We start from the raw sequence: 25,705 nt of genomic DNA on the forward strand, positions 1-25,705 counted from the left end.
AGAATTATTGAGATTCTATTCTTAATAATATTGTGATATAATTTGGGTAAATGAGTCTCCTATTTATAGAGAAAGAAAACCTTATTACATAAGGAAAAAGTATTAAAATTTAAGGAAATCTTATTCCATAAGGAAAATGTATTAAAATTTAAGGAAATAATTCAATTTTAATTGATAAAAATCCACAAGAAAAAGTATTAAATTTAAGGAAATCTTATTCTACAAGGAAAATGTATTAAAATTTAAAGAAATAATTCAATTTTAATTGAAAAAAAAATACTTAGTAGAGGAGGGATTTGAACTTGGGTCTTGGAGACCTTCATGATACTATTAACCACCAAGCTACTGAACTTTTATGTTAAAACTACGCATGTTTATTTACTTAATTGAATTCAAGAACTCAAAATAATTACAGAAAAAGAAAACAACCCTGCGGGGAATCAAATCGGGATAAAGAGTAGGATTGCACAAGCTATTGCCAACTACACTGCACATCACTTTGTTATTTCAGAGGGTACAAATCTTATATATACCAATATAAAGTCAAAATTTTATGTGTATATATAGTATAATTTTTCGATGCAGGGTGTCCAATTGGACACCCTGGAGCCTATGTGACTCTGCCCCTGGGTTACAAATTATTTTTTTTCCATATATACTAAATCTTGAACATCTTTAACTAAACTGGCTTCGTCGTTGACCAAGTTAAAGATGAACAAGTAAACATGGATGGAAGGAGATAACTAATTACTTTTTTGGATAAGAATGTTAAAATTGATAATAAGCACTTGATGAATTCGGTAAAAGAAAGGTTGATGAATTATTAAAAGAAAAAAAATACTTAAATACACAACTTATATATCATATTCTCAAAAATTTCCTACCATTAAAAAAGTTTACTCCTACAAAATTCCTACTCTCTCCTATCGGTCGGATGCATCACTATACGTGATGTATCAGGACTTAATACATCACTTTACGCTATATATTGGGACGTAATACATCACTTTACGCGATGTATCGGTCAATACATCACTGCACACGATGTATCAGAACGTAATACATAATTTTACTCGATGTATCGATTAGATACATCACTATACGCGATGTATCAGGACGTACGTGATATATCGCAACATTGAGTGATGTATCCGAAACATAGACGCAATGTATTGGAATGTTGAGCGATGTACCCAAAACTGAAATGCGATGTATCGAGACGTTTTGAAATGTATTCAGATTCCACCAAATTTAAGAAATTTTTGTAATTCGAAAAAGAACATGGATATGATGTAATTAGCTCTTATCACTATGAAATTTGTGTAAAATTTTCTTCTTTAAAAGTATCTTCATAAGAAAAAGATGAACAACAAATACTAAATGGAAGGGAAGTAGACGAGAGGGAATTGTTTGGATGGTAAGCATCCCTCACTTCCAACCAAAGATTGTTCCAACCAAAAACTGTGAGTTCGAGTCAGCAAAGGAGCAGAAAGGTGAGAGCTCCTAAGGAGGGGTAAAAATAAAATTAGCCGATTTGTGGATTTTGTTAAATATACTTATAAGCCGATTTGACCTTAGGGGGTATTTGGCTGGCAATAGAGTTTCGGGGTTATATATATATATATATATATAAATATCAATATAGATGGAATAATATTATACATGAATTCTCTGAAGTTGGAATCTTAAAAATAAAAACAAAAGGAAGTACTAGTAGATAACAAAAGGCTGCAGGATTTTCCTCTAGTTTTTTTGTCTTCATTCCCAAAATTAGTCTTTCTTTATAGTACAGTGAATCAGTTGGGATACTGCTATATTCTTTTAAAGTGATTAATTATAACATGGAGAAACAGAATGAGGGAGTTGAAGTAGTTGAAAATGGAAATTATACTTTGTTGAGAAAAACAGATGCAGCTTTATTTGCCTGGCCATGGAAGAACTTGGGAAATTACAAGGCATGGACTTTATATTAACTACTTATATATATGTATGTTCATCAATCTTGATTTGTATTGAATTTATGATTTTCATATGTATCGTGCAGTATTTGTTGTATGGACCATTTCTTGCGAAATTCATACATTCTATGTATTGGAAAGAGAGCATGGAGAATATTTGGTGTTTGCATATTCTTATATTGTGTGCTCTGAGAGGCCTTGTTCATCAACTATGGAGCACTTATAGTAATATGTTGTATCTAAATCGCACGCGAAGGGTGTCTCAACAAGGGATAGATTATGAGCAAATTGATCATGAATGGGATTGGTATGTATGAATTCTTGTTATTCACACTTTATGTTTATTTCAAAAGGGGACTAATGTTTTTGTTTTGTTTGTAATTGAATTTCAACAGGGATAACTTCCTTATCCTTCAAGCGATTGTGGGATCGTTCGTCTACTTGAACTTCCCCTCACTGGCTAATATTCCTCTTTGGGATGTAAGAGGGCTTATTTCTTGTCTCATACTTCATATTGGTATCTCAGAGCCACTGTTCTATTGGATGCACAGATTATTGCATTCCTCTCATCTGTTTCCGCTATACCACTGGCATCACCACGAGTCTAAAATCACACACCCCTTTACTGGTAAAGTAACTACTCCCTCTGTCCCAATTTATGTGTCATACTAAAAGGTTCGTGCACAGTCAAATACTATCACATAAAATGGGACAGAGGGACATCTTTTAGCAGTCTTATCTGATGCTGGTAGCTTGCTGGAAAGTTTGGCTAACCTTTTCCTTTTTTTTTGTTGTTGTTGTGCAGCTGGGCATGCAACATTTCTGGAACATCTTTTGCTCTGTGTGGTTGTAGGAATTCCAACATTAGGCACTGCATTTATTGGTTACGGTTCAATAAGCGTTATGTACAGTTATATTCTGGCATTTGATTTCTTGAGATGTTTGGGACACAGCAATGTTGAAATCATTCCTCATAGTCTCTACCAGCGTGTTCCACTACTTAGATATGTTATTTACTGCCCGACGTGAGTTCCATTTAACTGACTTTGTTTGATGCAACATCTAATATCTGTTATCTTCAGCATCTAGATAAAGAAATCACATCTTATTCTGTTTCTTTTCAAATGAACTTTTCTTCACAATCATGTTTGACAAGTTACAATGCAGTTTCACTTTCTTGTTGTGCTTCCTTTTGACTATTAAATCCGGTAATTTAAAGTATGTCCTGTTCTTGCAGATACCACAGTCTACACCATCAGGAAATGAAGACAAATTTCTGTCTCTTCATGCCTCTATATGATATGTTGGGAAATACTTTAAATACCGCTTCGTGGAGCCTTCACAAAGAAATAAGTTCAAGGACAAGTGAGTTTGAGTTTACTCTTCCTACCTCCTTGGGGGAGGGGGTCTATTATTATCTTCCTTCAAAATAATAATCCTTTTTTCAAGTTTTTTTTCTTGCATTCTCTGGCTTTAGTTTGCCATTATATCTATATTTTCTGAAAGTGGAACCCATTCATCAAGGTACAGATGAAAGAGCACCAGATTTTGTGTTTCTTGCACATATTGTTGATATTATGTCATCAATGCATGCCCCGTTTTTGTTCCGGTCATTCAGCTCAGTGCCTTTCTCCACAAAGCTCTTCTTGTTACCGATGTGGCCTTTTGCCTTTATGGTGGTGCTTACTATGTGGCTGAAGACTAAGACTTTTTTGTTCAGTTTTTACAACATAAGAGGAAGACTCAACCAAACTTGGATTGTGCCCAGGGCTGGTTTTCAGGTAATATGGGGGTTTCTCCTAGCTACTGTTTAATTTCTAGTGTTCTTTCAGATTTTGAAATTCTATAGAAGAGAATCAAGGTCCTGCAATCTTGAAATAAATTGTTCATGATTTAAGGATTGAAAATAATTTACTTGCACTCTCAATGTTCCCAATACATCTCGCTGTTTGATTCTGAGTTTATCATTTCCATTCTGTTTCTGGCGTCTAATACATATATTGTGTTGCAGTATTTCTTGCCCTTTGCTGCAGAAGGCATAAATAAGCTCATTGAAGAAGCTATTCTTAGGGCTGATAGAATTGGTGTCAAGGTTATCAGCCTTGCTGCATTAAATAAGGTCAGTCTCATTTTCTTTTCCTGTTTCTAATTTTCTTGTTTCTGTAATGTTTAATGATTTCAGAGTCCTCAAAGTCTTTGCTGACTACTTTAATACGACGAACATCTACATGAAAACATTGTATTATGTGTTTCTTGCTAGTATATAAGCCTTTCCGATAGGAAAAACCTTCAAAGTTAAGGAATGGGATATAGTCTACTCAGAACTGGAACAGCTAGTAACTACACTTGTTAGTAGATCATGTATTGCTTGGATCTTCCCATGTCTTTTTCATACTTGAGAGAGCAATTCATGGTTTCGATATACAGTTATTGTTCATGTTGTTTATAAAAGAAACTTACTGCAGAATGAAAGTTTAAATGGTGGTGGAACACTCTTTGTCAACAAGCATCCGAATCTCAGAGTCCGAGTAGTCCATGGAAACACCTTGACAGCTGCAGTGATCTTGAATGAGATTCCTCGAGATGTAAATGAGGTCTTCTTAACAGGTGCTACTTCTAAGCTTGGAAGGGCCATTGCACTCTACCTTGCTCGTCGAAGAGTCAGAGTTCTGGTAAGATTACTCTTTCTGAAGTAAATGCATGGCATATAAGAGTGTGTTTGTATATTCTACTAGTTGTTATGAAGAGGAATAAACCCCTTCTTCCTTTTAGTTATCTCTTCTATAATTAGCTTTATAATCCTCTATTCTAATAAGGGTACTTTTCTAATGCAGATGCTCACTAAGTCTACTGAGAGATTCATGAAAATTCAAAGAGAAGCTCCAGTTGAGTGCCAGAAGTATCTGGTTCAAGTGACAAATTGCAAAGAAGCTAAACAGTGTAAGGTAATGTTTCAAGTATATATTCCATAAAGTGAAAGTTATGAAACCAATACAAGTGGCTAACTGAGGTCTTTCAGTTCAGCAAAGAGTTTGCACTATCTTCTAGTTAATTTTGTGGTGTTTTTCAAATGACAGACTTGGATTATTGGCAAATGGTCTACCCCTAGAGAGCAGAGCTGGGCCCCATCAGGAACTCACTTTTATCAGTTTGTCGTTCCTCCTATCATTCCCTTTCGCAGAGACTGTACCTATGGCAAGTTAGCAGCAATGAGACTTCCAAAAGATGTCACTGGTTTAGGAACTTGTGAGGTATGACTCAAATCATATGCCATCCCTTTTTTTGTTGCATATTCTTGATCACAGTTCAAGCTGTCCAAACAGCCTCTTGCAGAAATGTAAGATAAACTGCATGCAGTCCGGCCTTTAACTTTCTGCACTATGCTGCCCTTTTATGTTTAGAAAACAATAGAAACAGTAAGACAACAAGATAACATTTAACATTTCAGGGTGTGAAATCCAAACTTCGGCTGATGGTGTTGTGTTGGTGAAAACCAAATTTCATGTTTTGTATGAATTCTCACTGTGCTTCTGTATTGCACCAGTATACAATGGGAAGAGACATAGTTCATGCTTGTCATGCGGGTGGGCTAGTTCATCTTCTTGAAGGCTGGACACACCATGAGGTTGGAGCTATCGATGTTGATCAGATTGATGTCGTGTGGGAGGCTGCATTAAAGCATGGTTTGAAACCTTTGTATAATTCATCATAGTGATACCATTTGTCTCTTATTCTTCAAAAAACACCTTCATTACCTAAGAGGTTTGGAGTTGTAGCAAAGTCCACATAGAAAGTCTTCCAAAGATTGTTTCACAACTCAATACTTCATTACATGTAGAATCTATTTGTAATCAAACAAAGTGTAAGGCTAATAAAGGAAATAAGCTATATATCATTGTACTTACAGCAAAAATGTACTGTTAATGTAAGTGGTACATATTTCTCTGTGAAGATAGATATGTTTTTGTTCAATCTATCGAGCTTTGCTAAACGAAGATATCAGACAAATAATCTTGCTGTTAGGAATTGATGCACAACCAAGACAGGCACTGCTTGCTTGAACTATATAGCTGTATATGTTGCACATTTACTGTAGACACATCTCTAAACAGAAGAAAGTTTCACTTGCTAGGCCCATTGATACTCAATCTGCACAAATTCAACCAAGGGTGTTTGGCAGCTAGGCTGTTCATATTAAGCTGCTTCTTCTGGTTTTGGATGATAATACAGCCATGTATCAAAACGACAAATTCATATTAGTAAATCTAAAGATATGATATGGACATGTTACATAATCAATCCATAGCAAGATCTGAGTTAAAGAAAAGGATAACAAAACATGTTCACCAAGATGATATTGATGATTGGAAGTGTTCTTTCTGCAGGGCATTCGAGATGCCCCTTTAGTATATCGAACTTTGCTAAGAAGATATCACAAAGTCTTATTGTTTGGGATAGATCAGCAACAAAGACATGTAGCATTGTTTGCCGGACCTATACATTGTACAAATATCTTAAGACACTTCTTTTGAAAAAGAAAAATCTCAACTGCTTGTGCCAGTTGCTACTCAATCTGCACAGCCATCACAGTGGTGACACAAGAGTATATTTATGATAAATATCAAATATATTACACATCTGGAATTGGTTTCCTGGACTTCACCATCCATCCAAGCATCAAAAACACAACACATACAGAAAAGAGGGGTCGGCGAGAAGTTTTTAGGAGCTGAGTTCAAGAAATCTTTGTGCCATGGGATGTTTAGATTCAAAGAGTTGATCAGGCTTTAAAATTTCTACAATCTCTCCATTGACAAGCAGGCATACTATCTCAGCTATTCTCTTTATTTGTTTGATGCTATGTGAAACCATCACAATGGTCATATTCTGCTCCCTCTTCAGCTTTACAAGAACATCCTCAATATTCTGAGTTGATATTGGATCCAGTGCACTTGTTGGCTCATCCAGCAGCAGAACCTTACAGAAGATTGGAACATAAGGTCAGATTCCTATTTCAAAATTTAGCGTCAATCGAGTGAAGTTTCTTTCGCCAAAACTAGTTAAATCTTTGGTACATCTCAAATTACCTCTGGTTCATTGGCCAAGGTCCTAGCAAGTGCAACTCTCTGTGCTTGACCAACAGAGAGTTCCCCACCAGACTTGTTGAAGAAAGATGAGTCCAGGTCAGCTAGAGTCAGCAACTTGTATACCTCATTGTCACTTAGTTTTTTTCCTTTTAACTGTGGCCCATATCGTACATTATCTGCAACAGTACCTGAACAATTTTCCACAAAAATAACTTATTCAAGCATCAGTCACTACAACTTGAACAAATGAAATGTATGTTGAAAAAAGACTTCTTTTTAATGACAGAGAAATCCACGACACTCGGTGGCTAATGGCCTGCTCCCTACCCTTCTTCTCTGAAATACTGAGTTTGTCCATTGCAGAAGTTCGAACCTATGACATGTGCCTAACCCCCAAAAGGCGGATCCCGAAATTTGAGTCTTTAGGTTCTAGATTCTAGAAAAGACAGTATACTAAGTCGGATAAACTATTTATACATATTAAGTAGATTTCTTAACACAAATACAAGATTCTGCCAAACAGTAGCTAGAACTCTAATTCCGCCCCAACTGACCCCTACATTGGGGGTTGAGCTTTTACCACCAAACGAAAACCTTGTGGCACGAAGAACTTAATTATTCAAGTGGAAGCCATAAACATGCCAGTCCATTAGATTAAGCATCACAAGGCAACAAACAACAACATACCCAATGTAATTCCACAAAGTGGGGTCTGAGGGATTATAGGGTGTATGCATTACCTTACAAGGCTGTTTTCGATAAGACCCTCTGCTCAAGGACATAAAGTTCTAACATCAAACATCTGATGGACAAAATACCTACACAAAAACATGAATCTGTCTATAATAGTGTTATACCTTCAAAGAGAACAGGAATCTGAAACAGCATGCCAATCTTCCGGCGGAGGGCGAGCACATCCAGATCACATATATCATGACCATCCAAAAACACAGAGTTGGAAGATGGTTCCCACAATCGATTAAGTGATCTCAAAAAGGTTGATTTTCCACTACCACTTGGGCCTATAACACCCATGATTACACCTTTAGGTATGTCAACGTTCACATTGTTCAATATAGAAACACCCTTTTCAGACACCTTTGTAAGACCTCTAACCTGAATCTTGATTTCTGGATTCTCTTCAAATCCATTTTCATTCCCGTTTGACCCCAAAAGATGCTCTCTTGCTCCTATAAATTAAACCAACCACAAACAAATTTCAAGAAAAATGCTTTCTTAATTCTATAATAAAACCAACCACAAACAAATATCAAGAATCAAGAAAAATGTTTTCTTGATCCTATAATCAAACCAACCCCAAACAAATTTCAAGAATTGCTTTAGTAATTTCAAGAAAGATGTTTTCTTGCTCCTATAAATAAACCAACCGCAAACAAATTTCAAGAATTGCTTTTGTAATTTCAAGAAACATGTTTTGTACTAACCTGGTAAAATTTCCATAGTATGAAATGTCTAGCCAACTCCTTAGCCAGCAGCAGAGAGCAGACAGAGTAGAGGGACAAAAACAAAAGGGGCTATGCTGTAATGAAGAATTATATGGAGGAAAGAATCAACCTTCCCCACTTCCCAACAAGCACTAGAACAAATTCTTGACACCAGTAACTTTCATCAATAATTGTGATGTTTTGTCAGAGAGTGCACAATCTCCTTCTAAATCTCAAAATAAAGAATGTTTTTTTAAGTTAGTAATGTAATGTCATTTGTAAAGCCTGGGGATATGACTTATCTGAGGGAGGAAAAGACTCTTTCTGCAATTTGTTGTCACTTTTAAAAAGTATCAACAACTTGGCCATTAGTTATATTATACTTTATTTATATATAGTTTAAGATTCCAAAATCATGATGATGCAGAAGTGAAAGTTGCTAATAAACAAATTTTGAGAGATGGAGTAAGTCATAGTAGAAAGAGTTCAAAGTACAAGAGAGGAGCTAAAATAAAATGTGTAATAGAAGAGAAAGTAGTTAATGCCCGAGTGATTTGTTCCAACTCCTGGACCAGTCTAACCACCTATTTCCTCTTTTTATCCGATGTTCGGTACCTGCATGGGAGACCGACTATTTTAAATTTGCGTCATATAATGCTAGTATCTATTCCCTCTATCCAACTAACGTCATACACTTTTCTTTTTAATTCATTCCAATTTTTCTTTTTCTTTTTTATAATTAAGATAATTTAACTTTAAAATCTCTTTTAACCTTTAATAAAATAATTAATAGCTATATAAATGTTGTCTAAAATTTATTATAGACCACAAATTTTAAAAATCTTTCTTTTATTTTAAATAATAGTAATAATTATGATAAGTCAAACGATATCACGTAAATCAAAATGAAGAAAGTAATCAAAATATAGGAAATGATTGAGAAGTTTGACAACACACATGCCTGATTTTAAACTGGTTAAGTTGTGCTCTGAGTCCATAAATTTTAACAAAATTTAAAATTTTATATCGTTAAAGTACAATTATTTTATCTGAATTTCAGTCGTACAAAACTTCAGATATTTTTATTAAGGTTATGCTTTATTATTAATACTAAAATTTCAAACACAGTTGGAGCCGTGTGTATTTGGGCTTATTGGGACTGGACATGCTACAAGAAAGTTGGTGGGTTTGGTCCAAACAGATTTTGGCCACTTCTGTTTCATTAACTCCTTAACTTAAAGTTGATAATTCGATATTAATGTAAAAAAAAATTACGGGCATCTTATTTGAACATTGCTATTTATCTTTGTATTCCTTTATTTATTAGTGTTTAATTACTATTTATTTTTGTATGTCTATTCACTTAAGAACTATTTTACTCATGAGTTTCTAAAGTTTTATGTAGTTAAAGTTCAAATAAAATAGTTAAACTTTATGCATATGTGCATGAACTTCAATCATATGAAACTTCAGGTATTTTGACAATATGTGTAAATTTTGATATTATTAAACATAACTTTAAATAGCTCATATCTGGAGTTGTTCTGAAATGTGATAACTTATATATCTCACTATATAATGGATAGAGGATGGGGGAATTAGGGAGGGATTACAGGGTGGAAATCGAATCCTCCCACCAACAAAGTGAAAGTTAAGATAGCTAATCAATTGTACTACTAAAATTTCCCATTTTGCACTAGATATCAATCTACTGTAGCCTTTATTTTTTAATTAGAGACTGAAGAAGATTTCTATTTCAAAAGCTTGTAGCATGGGTCTCAAGTAAATCGAATTGGATGCTTCACTTCCACAAATGTGACCAATCTTGTTATGTTTAACGAAATTCTTTTTAACTTCGTCATATTTGTAGCTTTTACACAAATATTTAATTGCACATATTTATAAATTGAATGATATTTCAAGTCAATATACATGTTTGAATAAAATATTTAACGAAAAAACTATTTAAATCATAGAACCTTATGAAGCAGACAAAAATCTCAATATGGCATTGCACAAACAATTTACGTAAAAAGATTTCATATTTTATTTCAATTAATTCATGATGTACTGAATCGTTAATAGGGGTAAATCTAGAAGGGAGTGAGAGTGTTCACCTGAAGTCCCTCGACAAAAAATATATTGTATATATATAAGGTAATTTTTTAAATATTTATACACATGTACAAATTCTGATTTCCTTGAACAAAAAGCAAAATGTTAGCTCTACGATTCAGAACATTCAAAATACACACCGACATCTACAATCAGATGCTCATTATTCACATATTTATAATTTTTTTCGAATCCCCTAAATAAAAATTATGAATAGTACTCTCGATACACAAAAGAGACAAGGAAAGGTAGAGAGTGATATCATTTTAGAAGAATCCATAAATACATTTTAGTACTAGGTGCTCAATGAGGGGAAGTTGGCATATACAACAAACAACCTAGAATCATGTTTCTCTTCCAACTTAGAATGTCAAATTGACTTTTCCTTATTTGTCAAACTATCTGCCCTCTGTTATTCATCAAATTCTGTTCCATTTTCCCCTTTTATACAACATTTTGTCATTCTTATCAACTTTACATCATCATCATCCTCTTCAAAAACCTAGGAAAAACAATGGTACAATGATCATCACTAACATACACTAATGAAAACAACTTTGTATTATTCATTTCCCCCCAAAAAAACATTCTTTACAACTTAACACTTGCAAAAAATAAAAAAAGTTTTCTTTTTTTATTTTTCCCATGACATAATATAAGCAAAATTCATCAAAACATATCATTAAAAAACAAGAATACCCACGCGCACGCCTATGTGTGAAGCTCAAACGCTTCTTGAACCCTTAATTACCGGTCGCGTGAGAGTTTACGAGGAAGAGAGAGCGTGAGGACGTGAAACACTAAGGGTGTGTTTGGTATGGAGGAAGAAAGAAAAATAGAAGTAGAAAAATTTACAGAAAAAGAAATTGCTATTTCTGATCAGACACAAAAACGAAAAAAGAGTCTCGATTTACAGAGAGAGAGAGAGAGGGGGAAGGGGGAGAGATCAGAGAGTGTGTGTAGAAGGTGGGTCTTCTTATTTTTCTGGTTTAGTACAGTGATTTTTGGGGAAGAGAAAGATAGCTGCGGAGAAGAATTGAAATGCGAAGCAATTTGAATGGAAGAAGAAGCTTTATGGGTTCGTATATGAACAAGTAAGAGTTGAAAAAACATTTGGGTTTTCTCTCTACTTTCTGAATCTGAATTTTGAATTAAGTTTGGTGTCGTTGGGTTCTGTATATTTTTCTAATTTCACTCTTCTTTCGAGCTTAAAAATCTTTTCTTTAATCCCAATTTCGTATGGGGATATATTTGAACTTGAAGTGGGTAGCTTAAAGCTTTACTTTTTTGGCAACGGGTGGCATTTTCTGTCTGCTTTAGGTTTTGCCCTGTAATTTTGCAAGGCAATTTGAACTTATTGAATTGGGGATTGGGGATTGAGGGTTTTCTTGAGCTGCGATTTTGATTGGTTCGAACATTGGACTGAGAAAGAATTTGAAAATTTTCGAGTTTTGGAGGGAGAGTTAGTTGAGAATTATGGATCTCTAGCTGGGGTGTCAACCCCTTTAATAGTTATACTGTTGTAAGTTGGAATTTTGGATATGGGTTTTGATTCAGCATTGCTTGAATTGCTGTTGGAAGAGTACAATCTTGTTTCCACTATGGGTTTTTGGAATTGGGGAAAACCCTAATTTAGTGGGGGATTTGGATTACTGACTTCTTGTGTTACTTGAAAATAGTGGAAACTTTGTAATCTTTGCTTGTTGTGTATAGACTTTATGTGTTGACAGAGATGCAGCCGCCACATCAGCATTCGCGAATCAATCTTGTTGAACTGAAAGCTCAGATAGTGAGGAAACTTGGACCTGAGAGGTCTAAACAGTACTTTTATTACTTAAATAGGTTATTGAGTTTGAAAATAAGCAAGGTTGAGTTCAATAACCTTTGTCTTAGGATATTGGGTAGAGAGAATATTACATTGCATAATCAGTTCATTCGTTCCATTTTGAGAAATGCTTGCAGCGCAAAAGTTCCACCGCCAACTCATGAGACTGATGTTTCGAAGCCTGGTGCAGCAGTTGGCAGTAATGAGCCCCTAAGTGATGCTTATGAGCAAAATGGATCACATGTTTCCTCAAGCCAGGCTTCAAGTCAACCAGGTTTGTCTAATGGAGATATTCTCCCATTATCTCCTCGAAAGGTTAGAACAGGCTATCGTGATCGTAGGACTGGGGATCGTTGTAGTGCGCTTAGTCAAAATGGGAAGACCAATTTCACTTTTCAACAACCGACAGCAACAGAATCAAGTTTCGATGTTATGGAAAATGGGGATATCAATCCCTCTGATTCACGGAGGGCTGTGCAGCATTATCAAGGACTCTTGCAGCAGACTGATGATGAAAGGGAGGCATCTGGTCAAGAAACTGGTAGATTTTCTGTAATAAAGGGATCACAGGAAGGTCCAGCTTCAGTATATAACAAAGTCCATGTTAGAGATGACGGGAAAGAGATGCATGCAAGGAGTCAGCTTCAAGCTCCACTTGGGGTTCCATTTTGCCCTGTTAGTGTTGGTGGAGCACGTAAAGCATTGCCTTTGGCAACAAATAGTAAATGTGTTACCTCTTCTAGTTATGGTGCTTTGTTGGATAGTGTATCACTGAAGGAACGCATGGAGCAGATTGCTGCAGAACAAGGCCTTGAAGGAGTGGCCATCAGTTGTGCCAACTTGTTGAACAATGGATTAGATTCTTACTTAAGAGGTTTAATTCGATCTTGTGTTCGACTTGTTGGGGCAAGGTCAGGGCACGAGCCTGTAAGAAACAACACCAAAAAGCAGCAGACCCATGTGAAGCTCGTCAATGGCCTTAGACCCGGTCTTCATTCTCAGATAAGTACTGGTAGACCTTCAGAAGTCATGCAAGAACATGCTCCCAATAACTTGATATCATTGCAAGATTTTAGGGTTGCCATGGAACTGAACTCCCGGCAACTTGGCGAAGACTGGCCATTGCTTCTAGAAAAAATTTGTTCACGCGCTTTTGAAGAATAAGCCATACGTGAACTTTGTTATCTTCCAGTTAAATTTCTGGTCCCTACTGGATCTAAGGGCACCGTTCCTCTCAAAGTTTCTGCGCAGCTGCAACATTACAGCTTTTTTGGCCCTTTTGAATCAGTCAACAACTCTTTTGGTTAATGTTGTCTCTTGAAGATGATATGCATGGAGCCCGGATATTTATCTCACCTACTACAGGGCTTAACTTTGCCAAGAGAGTCTACATTTCTTAGCAACCACTGAAAGGGACTTGAAGAAAGAAACACCCACGTCGGTTGTGCTGTTGTATGATTAGCATAATTATTTTTTGGATATTTACCGCATTCTCCCTCCTGTAATTTAAAGTAAAGAGCAAATTTGGCACAAGTTTTGCAGGAATAATTGTGTAGCCTAGGACTTCAGTAGAAAGGTGAAACTAGATAATGCAAGAATTGCTGTGTATCTTCAACATCAAGATTGATTGAACTTCAATATTAACAACACGTTTTCACCAGTAGGTTTACATCTTATGATTTTTATTTCTAGATTAATGTTCATTGGGTCTATGGCCCGCTTTTGTATTTCATGTTTCCTTACTGTGTTAATTGTATATCCAGAAGAGTTTCATTATTTGATTCTCTCATAAGCCATGATGCTAAATGTAAAGTGGTTATTAAATTGTTGATATTCCGTGATCTATTATAGTCTGCACTGAGCGAATTGTCACTGGTGTGTTATGTAGAACATGCTTAATAGGATCAAAGAAATCATGATATATATCTTAACTCAGACATCCATTTCAATTGCATATCCCATTTTGCATAGCAGGGTTATGAAAATCCACAAGAAGCGACTGGGGTTATCATATGTGCCAATTTCCATTTAGCTAATATGCCTAATTTTAGGATGACTGACCCTTTTAGTCTAGTTCATATAATTTTTCTCTCAGGAGCTAGAGGAAATGCATATCAGGTACATCAATTATTAGGTATGCCCACTTTTTGACTTACTGATAATAATGTTATTATTTTGTGCTGCTTAACTAACTTGCAGTGATTTGGCAGATGTTCAAGATTCCTTTTTTCCCCATTGCCTCAAAATTTGGTATGAGTTCAATTAAGTTCCTGCAATATACTGCTGCTTCATTTAGTCATTTCTTTTTTCCCAGAAAGATTTGAAAATACTTTGTTTTATTCATTATGTTCATTGACCAAGTTTACTTACTTCCGTGGTCTGATTTTTTTCTTGCTCTAGATGGTCAATCTTTTTTTTGTTTTTTAAACAAAAGTAAATTTAGTTCATGCACTAGGTAGTCAATGTTAAAGCATGAATGGTTTAATGTGCATTTCTTCATGATATTCGGTGTATTTATCACTTGGTTATATTATTTTCTGGCTTATTTGGGTTTCATTGAGGCGTAGTTGCTGCTATATTCAAAGTGGCCGATTTTGTCAGAGAATCAGACAGTTGAGCTGGTCTAAAAGATGAGTTCAAATCCTTAACATAAAAAAAGAAAAGAAAGAAATGAGCTAGTTCCCATCCTGAGCTGGAAGATGAAGTGACCCCATTCAAAGAAATGTGGTAGTGGTGGACAGGTGGAGTGCCTAGAATGGAAGTTAGAACAACATACAGGTAAATTTTGTTCTGAAGATGGAGTAAAAGTTGGAAATAGAGCAGAAAATTGCTGATGATTTTTCTTCCCAAGACAAACTTTACCTACCGGAAATTAGAAAAAGGTCAGAAGAAAGTTGATCTTTTTCCTTATCTCCCTACCTATATGTCTTTTAGCTCCGAGTACTTGAATTTTTCTTTTAAGAAAATGTCTCTTTTTCGACCACTTGAATTTTCTTTTAAGAACTGAACACATGCATATCTTCTCTGGAAGCTGATATTTTTGTTTTTTATGTATCTGGCTGTATTGTAAGTTTCTCTTCCTTATTGATTGGCTCTGTCTTTAAGATTATGCGGTTCATGTGATATCTCTATGTACTTGTCCTAATACAACTTGAACTTATTCTTGATAGAAGTATTGCAAAATTATAGGATCTGGATATTTGAAGTTTTACCAATCTGCCTGCTAATGATCATCCACTATTGCTGTTGTGTCTTCTGTGCATTTCCAAGTTAAAGGATTTGTTGTCAAATTCCATTTCGTTCTGCAATAATTGATTCAATTACTAATCATAGTCTTCAATATCTTATGCTCCTTTTTGTAAGAGATTTGCAGTCACCCAGTAATTCTAGAAGAAATTTGATTTGGGGTAGCATAGCTAGTGGTAGAGCTATTCCAGCATGCCAGGTCTTTGGTTGATCATGGAAAATTTCCATTTGAGAGCTATTCCAGCACGCCAATAGGTCTTTTGTTGATCACGCCAATAAGAATAATTGCCAGAGTTGGTCAGTGACTCCACAGTGCAATAAAAGGTGACTGTTTTTCTCTGGTCCTTCCAACACAAATAACATCTTGAACCTAGCTTAATCCTCCTCCTCTTCAAATTATCTTGGGTCAGACAGGCTTCTTTGACAACAAGCCAAACAAAACAAGCCACTGTTTAAGGAATTTCCAGTCTTCATGTGTTCCAAAATCCAAGAATTAACTTGTTCTCCTAATACAAGTGAGTGCATAATAGGTAGATTTAATTGTATAGTTGCCTTTGCTATGCCCTCTGCCATGACAATATGTCCTCATGTTTATAAATGCATTTTAATTGATCCATTACTCTTACAAAATTTAGCTACTCTGTTGATTTCTCAATCAATTGGTAGTGTTCTAAAGCTCAGGTTTAATCACTGTTGACCTCATAGTTTGCTAACAGCTGTCCCCTTGTTACTGACAGGTTGAAGATGTATGGGGATAATGCTTTAGAGACCCTTCCCATTCCTCACTTTAAGACTGGTTGGCACTGAAGGAGGGCTAAAAAGCTCTGTTTGACCTCTATATACTAAACCCAGATAGTGTAGTTACCCCTATTTTAAAAAGAGTCAACCCGGTGCAATAAGCTGGGCTATACGCAGGGTCTGGGGAAGGGCAGGACCATAAGGGTCTATTGTACGCAGCCTTACCCTGTATTTCTGCAAGAGGTTGTTTCCACAGCTCGAACCCGTGACCTCCTGGTCACATGACAACAACTTTATAGGCTCCCCTTCTAATCTGAGACAAAACTTCAGGTGAGTGGGTGTTCTCCAGTATAGATTACATCCCCTTTCTGCACCTTCCTGTCCCATAATATAAAAATTCCCTGATCTACCATTTGCCTCTAAAAATCTGGGCACTGTCTCAGAGGGAGGCTCGGTGAAATAGACATGTCTGTGAAGATGCAGGCTACCTGCACCTGCACTGAAAGACCCTATGAAGCTTCACTGTTCCCTGGGATTGGCTTTGGGGATTTCCTGCACAGCTTAGGTGGAAGGTGAACAAGGCATCCTTCCGGGGTGGGGATGGGGGGGAGCCATCAGTGAGATACCACTCTGGAAGGGCTAGAATTCTAACCTTGTGTCAGGACCTACAGACCAAGGGACAGTCTCAGGTAGACAGTTTCTATGGGGCTTAGTCCTCCCAAAAGGTAACGGAGGCTTGCAAAGGTTTCCTCGGGCCGTCCAATCTTTTGATTAAGGGGGATGAGCCATCTGCTAAGGATTACCTTAAGGCTAGTAATAAACTCACTTCCGATGAGCAGGAATGTGTTTGCCCACATATCTTTAACAAAAGGTTCGATATTTCCTTCTAGCTTTGTTTCCTAAAAGCAGTAGATGTTTGCTTTCCATTGTGAGCTAAACTTTTCTTCACCCTTCTTTTTTGTCCTGCTATTTGGCCCCTTTCCGTTCCATGTGATGATGTTCAGCTTCATGGATAATCAGTGTATGAGAATTTCTCCTGCTCCATGTCCCGCTGTCCTTGTTATTAACATTAAATTTCAGGATTTTAGTTCCTTCATACTTCTGCATTTTGGGGTCATACAACTGACAATGCATACTTTGGCTTGTTTATCTTGCTTTCTTTTGTACAGTTTCATGAAGAGAGATAGATCTTACATCTCACAGTCTCGGAAATCCAACACATAATGCTTGCACATTTCCAGTACATTTTTATGTACCCACAATGATGCTTCTATATCAGAATTCTGAATATGAGTCAGCAATGGGTCTACATGCCAGAGGTCATCCTCTTCATGATCAACTATCTGTTTCTCCAATTCATTTGAGTTATGGAGAGGAATAATATCATCACTGTTGATAACAGTCATCTCAACTTCCTCATCTTCTTGTATGACCAAGACCACCTGTAGTTGATTAGGGCTGCTGTGGAGAGCACGCTAATCAGTGACCTCAGACATATTTATAGTGTGTAGAAGTTGTTGATGCTCTGACAGAATGACGGCTTCAATTTCTATCATTACTGGATTGTGTCGGTCTACAAATTCAACCAAAACATGCCTTATTTGTTCATTCCAAGCAGCTGGGAAATCCAGGCCCATATTATTTTTACGTGGATGTGATCAGTTATGTAGCATTGTGTAGGTGCAGATGCAGAATTACTCTTCTATCAGATTACCCTGGCTAATTTCCAGGCTGAGTGAAGTTAGATCAGATTTATGTGTGTTTTACTAACTGGGAATCCCTAAAATCTTAGCTAGTAACTGTGGACACCTACAATATTATGCGTTACGTGAGATTCAACTTCCAAATAGGATTCGACCTCTATATTCAGTTATTTAACATGTACAGCAATTGCCATTTGGTATTTCTCTTCAGTTCTGATTCCATGTAATAGTAGATTACAACTGTCATTGATGAACCAGTTCTTGCTTCGCAGTGGGTTCATGTGAACCCAGTAGCTTTTGCTCAGACCTGTATATTTATTAAGCAATCCACTATATATATTTGACCATGAACACATTTATTATTGTATACTAACTTGAGGTATATGTATGAACCCGTAGAACCTCAAATCCTGGATCACTCTGCTTGCTCGGAGGAGAAGGACGGTGTTGAGTGATTTAATGCTCTCCTCGTAACTTCTGCAGAGGTACAGAAAGCATACAAAGCTCTCTTGATATTTTAAAGATAGCTTCAGGAAGTTACCTGGGCTAGGCAAATTACTTGTTTCTTCAATTTGGTGAAATTTCTCCTCTTCCTTCAATTGGCATGTAGATTAGGGTCAGTTCTTTTGCATCACAATTTCTCTCAGGGGATTTGGTTTCTGAATTCTGATTGAAAGAAAGTAGTATTTGGATTTTGCATGAAATTGTTTGTCCTTGATTATCCCTTTCTGCTTTTGATATCATTTCTTTGTTTCTTTCTACATGGATCAGCTACTTTAACTTATGCTTTGCATCCAGGAACAGACATGGATATCCATATCTGGAGATATTCCCTTAACTGCAGATTCATAGTTTATTATACTGTCACCGACAAGAACTTTATCTTTATAAATAGAAAGAAAGAGGTCAATCACCAACAGGAGGAGGATATGAAAGACAGTACCAACAACTATTCTACTTGATTGAACTTCTAACTGAAGTTGGAGGAAGCAAAATTGAGGTGATGCGAAGAGTCTATGTCAAGTTGATATGCTAGAGTGCCCCACTTTTTTGGCTAGTACTGGAGAATTGATACCACACCTTGTAGAAACGCGGTACAAATTTCTTGGCCATAAAGATACCATAACAGCTTAGAATAAATAGTTACCGGATTCTAGCTTCATTTGAACAATTCAAAGCCTTTTCCATTCACCAGAACTTCTCTGCCCTCTTGCTAAATTTTTCATACCATAGAGATTTGAGATTTAAGTGACTGAATGATTAGATTATTTTGGCCAGAACTCTCTGCCCTTAATTCCTGTTAGTTTCTTTCTGTATGTAGTTGAGATTTTAAGTGACTGAATTCTTAATATTTTTACTGTCCTCTTACATATCTCATTGGCATTTTACAATTTCATAGAGGAGAGTGCATAGACTGGAGCTTAAGAGTAAATGAGTGTGTTGCCTTTCATGGTATTAGCTGCTAACAAGTTTATAACAGTTCTCTTCATGAAGTGGTACTTATCAGCTATGTTGCTCAAAACTCTTCAAAAATCTCATCGAGTGTGTATCAAATCTTTCAAATATAGTGCATTTTTGAAGAATCCGACATGGGTACATCAACATTTTTGGAAAATCTGACCAACTTAGTATATCAAGACAACTGAGTGTTTATTTGACAGATGGTGCCAACTCAATATTTATGTATTATGCTGATAGTATACTAGTATTTAGTAAATTACTACGTATCTTAGTAACATTTCTCATTTGTTGTACGTTGCAGCTGTAAATGATGGATATGTAAAAGCATAATATAACATAAATTAACCTCCCAGAGGAAAATTGAGCTCTGCACAGTTCTTTTTCTCTGTTTAATGCTGAAACATGATCATGGGGCTCTTGACAAAGATGGAATATTTACAAACTGACACCATCATAGATAAGTCTCATATGGTCATGCTAGCTAATAGAGGTATAATAGATATACTACATCCTATGCTGATATGGACATACACAATAGCTTTGTTACCATATCATGAAATACCACCACCCTATGGGGTTCAAGAAATGGAAGTTGCCATACATGTCTTGATTCTCCAGACACTTTTTATTGTTTTTGAAGATGCAGCAAGTTGTCTATTGATGAGCATGTTCTGAGGAGAAGGATGAGTTAGAACTATGATTGGACCATACAAATATCCTCCATAATGGTCTGCGTTTGCGTGTATGGTGCCGAGATGTCACTTCTGATTCGGTTTTTCTAAGCATTTCCCACATGACCTGAACATCCTCGTAACCACAGGTTTGTATATCGTCATGAAGCTTCAAAAGTCCAGCACCTGAAGAAAATAAAAGCAAAGGTATAAACGCGTAAGTGAATCTTCAAAGCTATTGCTTCTATTCACAGAACATGCAGATAAATCATAATATATCACACTTTTTGAAACATGCTGTAGAAAATTGATTCCAAGTATCATCTTTATACTTTTGAATACATGATCTTTAGCTAAAGACATATAAAGTGGTAGATGCTTCATGTTGAAAGAGCACTGAAGAATCGGATACCTTGGCTACTCTATGTGGCCATATTTTTAGAATCTGGAATATTACTATCTGGTTATCTTGAACAGATAAATATAATAATTCAGAAAGTGACATTACAGTGTCGTTTTGACTTAAAAGAGTATATGAAGACACCTATAGTTAACAATAGAAAAATAGATAGAAGATTGGACAAAAACAAAGCATATATTTGGTTGGTAGAGGCTTATGTAACTATCAACTTGGCCAATGTTTGGGTTCTAGAAAATATATTCTAACAGAAATCAGATTAGTGGATTGTGATGGCACTAAGCTAGTGGATGGAAGGAACCACTAATGGAATCCTAGAAAATATGCTTGCCATTTTATAATATGTGAAGTGCTCATGAGTCATACCTAAAGAAATGTTACTTGCTACTTTAGACATGAATAGACTAAGATTGATTTGAATTGTTTGCAAATTTGGTATGTTTCAGTCCTTTTTTACAACAAGATAAGAATGCAATTTAGGTAAAACAAGCATGCCTAACACTTTAGATACTTTCCTTTTCCTCAGTATTTTTAAACCTATTTTTGAAAACGCTTTTCTTGAGCCAAAGATCTATTGGAAACAATCTCTCTATCTCACACAAGGTGAGAGTTAGGTCTGCATACACTCTACGCTCCCACTTGTAGGATCACACTGTGTATATTGTTGTGTTGTTGTAAGCATGCCAAACATTTTTTTTTGGGCCTATTTGTGAGCTAGTATATAATCATTTTTGTATAATATGTGTGGAATCTTCTGCACAATTCAACATCAGTCAATATTGCTAACTAAAAGATGTTCAATTGACCACCCTTCCGTCTATGTACCGGTTCAACTCGGAATGTAGATAAAGCAACACTCCATCCCCACATCCCTACCCTACTACCACCAACCCACCCCCACCCCCACCCCGAAAAAAAAAAAAGAGGAAACAATTTCAAAAGAAATGATTGATAAAGTTAAATTTGTTGAGAAGGTCACATACATCATGCTTTGTCTCAAGTCTCAACAATTATAAAAGCAATTTTATATTTTCCTATGCCTTCAATTAAATTCCAAACTTTCACCGTTTTTTAAATCTATTTTATTTTCCACGTGTATAGGTATTACGTAATGACTTAATTACACAAACATATCCTCCTCCTTCTTCACAAACTACACCCTCCCAACTCCCACCCACTCACCGCACCGGCAAAACCACCACATAGTTATAATGAAGAGAGATGAATAAATCTTTGATTAAAAAAGTTCAAAAAAAAAAAAAAAAAAACTTACTAATATAGTAACTCATATGGATATAATAATTTATTTTTTTTAAAAAACGAAATTTTATGCTTTCCAGTTTCTTTGCTCAGGTAAACACCTCCGATCTTAAAAGATTGTGGATTTGAATCATCAAGTAGCAAACAAGTGGAAGCTCGCGGAGCTACCATTGGAGTTATAAGAACTCATAATTTTAGTTCAAATCTGTATATATATATATATATATATATTGAAATTTTTATTTAATATACAAACAATTTTTTCAAATTCAGTAAGTAGAAGGAATTTATGATTCAAAAACTCATAAATTAAAATTTCTGTTTCCACCTCGGGAAACGAGCACATGCAATTTGTACTCTTTAGCAGGTTCGAAATTCAAAAACACCGAATCCAGATAAATTCTCAAATCTCACCTCTTTCTAAGAAAAATTTAAACGAAGAAGGAAGAAACTAAAGAGAATTCTGTTTCAATTTCAATAAATCGATTGGGAATGATCCTTCCTCAATTGCTTAATTTCATGAACAGAGAAGAAACTAACCATTTTTTCGAGCTTTAACACGAGCAGAAACAGCAAACCAAACACGCCTTACAGGAAACACCATTTTATGCCACCAATCATCCATCACTTTGATTTTGATCTTCAATTTCTTCCTACGACACCTTCCTCCTAATCGACTCAACAAAATCCTTAACCCGGCCAGACCTACTTTAGTTTTGCTTTAATTTTTTTTGAAAGAAGCTGAACAAAATGAACTCCACACACTTTGAATATTTGTTTTGAGAGAAGAAGTAGAAGAAAAAATGAGGATAGTATTAGGGGCTCAATGCCACTTTTCTGCTTTTTATGGAGTGGAAATTAATGACTATTTTTCCCACTTTCAAGTTTTTCTTTTTCAATTAACAATCTACCCGCCGACACGTGACAGTGTTCTACTTTTTTTTTCTTATGAAATTATTTCATGCCACGTGGTTTACCTGTTGGACTTTCTTCTTAATCTTCACTTGATTCTGTTTTTTCTTATACTCTCATCGTTCACATTTACTTACTCAAATATTCCTGACACTTAAATTTGTGTGAATTATTGGTTTTATATTTAAATTATTGATAATTTTAATAATATCTCTCTATTTAACTCAACTTAAATACATCACAATCTGCTAAATGATATAACAAGTGGTCTCAAACACGTAGGAATGTAGGAGCGTGATACTCTTGATAAAAAATTGAAAGAAGTGTTGAAAACACCTAATAAGGCGAGAATTTAAGGGTGTACTTCACCCATGTGGCAAAATCAATAGTGTATTTAAGTTTAACTAATCAAATAAAGAGGTGTTTTAAGATTGTCAATATAGTTCGAGGACGAAACTAATAATTCACACCAAATTTAAGATTGTTTTCAATAAGTCTCTCTTCAATATATTAAAAATATATTTTGTATTAAGACAAAAAATTAAATATCTATTTTATTTTTAATTTTCATTAATCAATTCAAATTATGTTTCTAATGATTATTGTTAAATAATATAAATATCATAATAAAAATAATATTTTGTTTATTATTATTTTTAAATAATGCGTATTTCATTACGTGTAAAAGTAAGAAAAAATATGAATATTGTGGGAACAAGTAATTTGATTTGAGTGGATGCAAAAACGTGACATGTTTATGTGGGAAAGCAACAAGTAAACAGAAATTCTGGTGATTTGGCCGGTTTGACTGTGCGTTTTTTATGTGAAGCATTTTTCTTTTAATTAACTTAAAAGTAGACAAAATAGTTTAGTACTACTACCTCTAAAATGTTTTCCAAAAATAAGGAAATTACAATTTTGGCGGTGGTAATAAAACATTTGTAATTGGGTTGATAAAATATAAGTAATATTAATAACATATTTATTGTATTTATACAAGTAAAATATGAGGAGAATATAATATATATAGATGTTATTCACAATTTGTGATTTGGGTTAATTAAATTAATAATGTTTTTGTTATTGAAAAAAGGAATTAAAAAATCAATATATTATTTTTATGATATATATAAATTTATCCACCATTTGTAATTGGATTAATCATATTAATAATATTCCCAAGATTGAGAAAAGGAATAAAAGGATCAATATTTACGATGTACGTGAATTTTAATTTACCAATTATTTGTGATTGTATTAATCATATTAATAATATTCCCAAGATTGAAAAAAAATGGAATAAATAAAGAACCAATATTTATGATGTACACGAATTTTACCCATCATTTCTGATTCGATTAATTATATCCTCAATATTGAAAAAAAGGAATAAAAGGATCGATATATTGTTTTTTTAAGTGAATAAAATTTAAAAATGGTTAAAATTTCATAAAGACAGAGTCACGTAAATTCGGTGCTTCAGATTCATCGAGATAAATGCCTCTTCTTTCTTATGTCTTTTTCGATAAAAACCATGTTTGCACTCGTTATTTTTATGACTCATAAAACTAAAAAGAAACTGGGATGAAATTAATGATATTAATAAATATTAAATTTGTGGGAAATATTTTGTTCTTATCAAATTTGGAGAATAGTTTTTCAAAAAATTGTTGACTTAACTATGGTTATAATACTTATTAATATACTATATTATTGACCTTTAAAAATTAAATAAGACACGTGTCTATCATCTAGAAGTATACTTGACGAAATGGATGGAAAGTGTAATGGAGGGGAGCCAAATTTGTTTCATATTATAGGGTTTATGCAAAGAAATTACAAAGACATTTAAAAATGACAACACAAGTAAGAAGCAACCGTGAAATTGATTTTTTTTTTTCCTCAAGACATTTACATTTATTATTTTTTTGATACGTATGTTGCACATATATGCGAGTCATCTAACGCTTGCTATTGTAAAATAATATAAATATTATTATGTAGATTTTGAGAAAATAATTATACATAAAAAAATAAAGTATATAAAGTAAAAAATAAAGTGATCAAAATTATTAAAATATTAAAAGTAATTAAAATTTCTTAAGGACAGAATCATGCATGCAGATCTATTGTTTTAGATTCATAGTGTTGCTTCATTCTCTTAATTTAATTTGTGACTTTTTCAATAAAAACTTATTATTTTCACGACTCATATCAGCTAGAAAAAAAGAGGAAAAAATTATTTTTTGAGACAAAATTTCAACTTATATATTTTTATCGAACAAGTTGTTAATTTTTTTTAATCATGATTAATCGTGGGTACTCACATTCATATACAATTGACAATTTGACATTCACATGCATAACATGTAAATGTTGAGTTATCTATTACTTGTTATTGTAAAACAATATCTATGTTATTATATAATATTTGAGCAAACACTCGACATGAAAAAAAAATATATATATATAAAGTAAGAAAAAAGTAATTAAAGAACAAAGTTTTAATTTATTTGTTTTTATTGAATATTTCATTAAATATTTATTTATTATAATTAATCATGGGTGAATATTCATTGTCAACGATTAAAATATTTATTGTCTCCTGCCCAAAAGTTATACTCCCTCCGTTTCACAAAGAATGACCTCCTTTCATTTTTAGTCAGTTTAAAAAAGAATGACCTCTTTCTTTTTTGGTAACATTTTAATTTCAATTTTCCACGTGGCATGTTTAAGGCCACAAGATTAAAGGGCAATTTTGTACATTTGACATAACTTTAATTTAGGATCAAAGATTCAAAAGTCTTCTTTATTTCCTTAAACTTTGTGTCAAGTCAAACTAGATCATTCTTTGTAAAACGGAGGA

The 25,705-nt window shown here is 34.6% G+C and overlaps 3 protein-coding genes across 5 annotated transcripts; 2 read left to right on the top strand and 1 right to left on the bottom strand.

The window, feature by feature from the left end:
- Positions 1-1,664: 1,664 nt before the first annotated feature.
- LOC102594285 (protein ECERIFERUM 3-like) lies at positions 1,665-5,949 on the top strand. Of its 2 annotated transcripts, none has more exons than XM_006341631.2 (11): positions 1,665-1,955; positions 2,045-2,265; positions 2,354-2,586; positions 2,764-2,983; positions 3,196-3,323; positions 3,483-3,739; positions 3,970-4,077; positions 4,424-4,630; positions 4,793-4,903; positions 5,036-5,209; positions 5,503-5,949. In XM_006341631.2, exons 1-11 carry the CDS (start codon positions 1,842-1,844, stop codon positions 5,668-5,670), a joined length of 1,941 nt encoding a protein of 646 aa, XP_006341693.1. In that variant the 5' UTR covers positions 1,665-1,841; the 3' UTR covers positions 5,671-5,949. The 2 variants fall into 2 exon arrangements, with proteins under 2 accessions (XP_006341693.1, XP_015161680.1); XM_015306194.1 differs by having other exon boundaries at positions 1,666-1,955; positions 3,489-3,739.
- Positions 5,950-6,315: 366 nt separating this feature from the next.
- Positions 6,316-8,860, bottom strand: LOC102594394 (ABC transporter I family member 17-like). The gene is made up of 4 exons (XM_006341371.2): positions 8,491-8,860; positions 7,903-8,235; positions 7,046-7,233; positions 6,316-6,935 (listed from the first exon to the last, which is right to left on the bottom strand). Exons 1-4 carry the CDS (start codon positions 8,504-8,506, stop codon positions 6,681-6,683), a joined length of 792 nt encoding a protein of 263 aa, XP_006341433.1. The 5' UTR covers positions 8,507-8,860; the 3' UTR covers positions 6,316-6,680.
- Positions 8,861-11,479: 2,619 nt separating this feature from the next.
- Positions 11,480-17,425, top strand: LOC102594722 (uncharacterized). Of its 2 annotated transcripts, none has more exons than XR_001472737.1 (2): positions 11,480-14,564; positions 14,641-17,425. XR_001472737.1 is itself a non-coding variant. In XM_015306195.1 (2 exons), exon 1 carries the CDS (start codon positions 12,338-12,340, stop codon positions 13,592-13,594), a length of 1,257 nt encoding a protein of 418 aa, XP_015161681.1. In that variant the 5' UTR covers positions 11,480-12,337; the 3' UTR covers positions 13,595-13,617; positions 13,663-17,425. The 2 variants fall into 2 exon arrangements, 1 of the variants encoding a protein (XP_015161681.1); XM_015306195.1 differs by having other exon boundaries at positions 11,480-13,617; positions 13,663-17,425.
- The last annotated feature ends 8,280 nt before the right edge of the window (positions 17,426-25,705 follow it).

This window comes from Solanum tuberosum, unplaced genomic scaffold, assembly GCF_000226075.1.
Source record: "Solanum tuberosum cultivar DM 1-3 516 R44 unplaced genomic scaffold, SolTub_3.0 scf00026, whole genome shotgun sequence".
Lineage (NCBI taxonomy): Eukaryota > Viridiplantae > Streptophyta > Magnoliopsida > Solanales > Solanaceae > Solanum > Solanum tuberosum.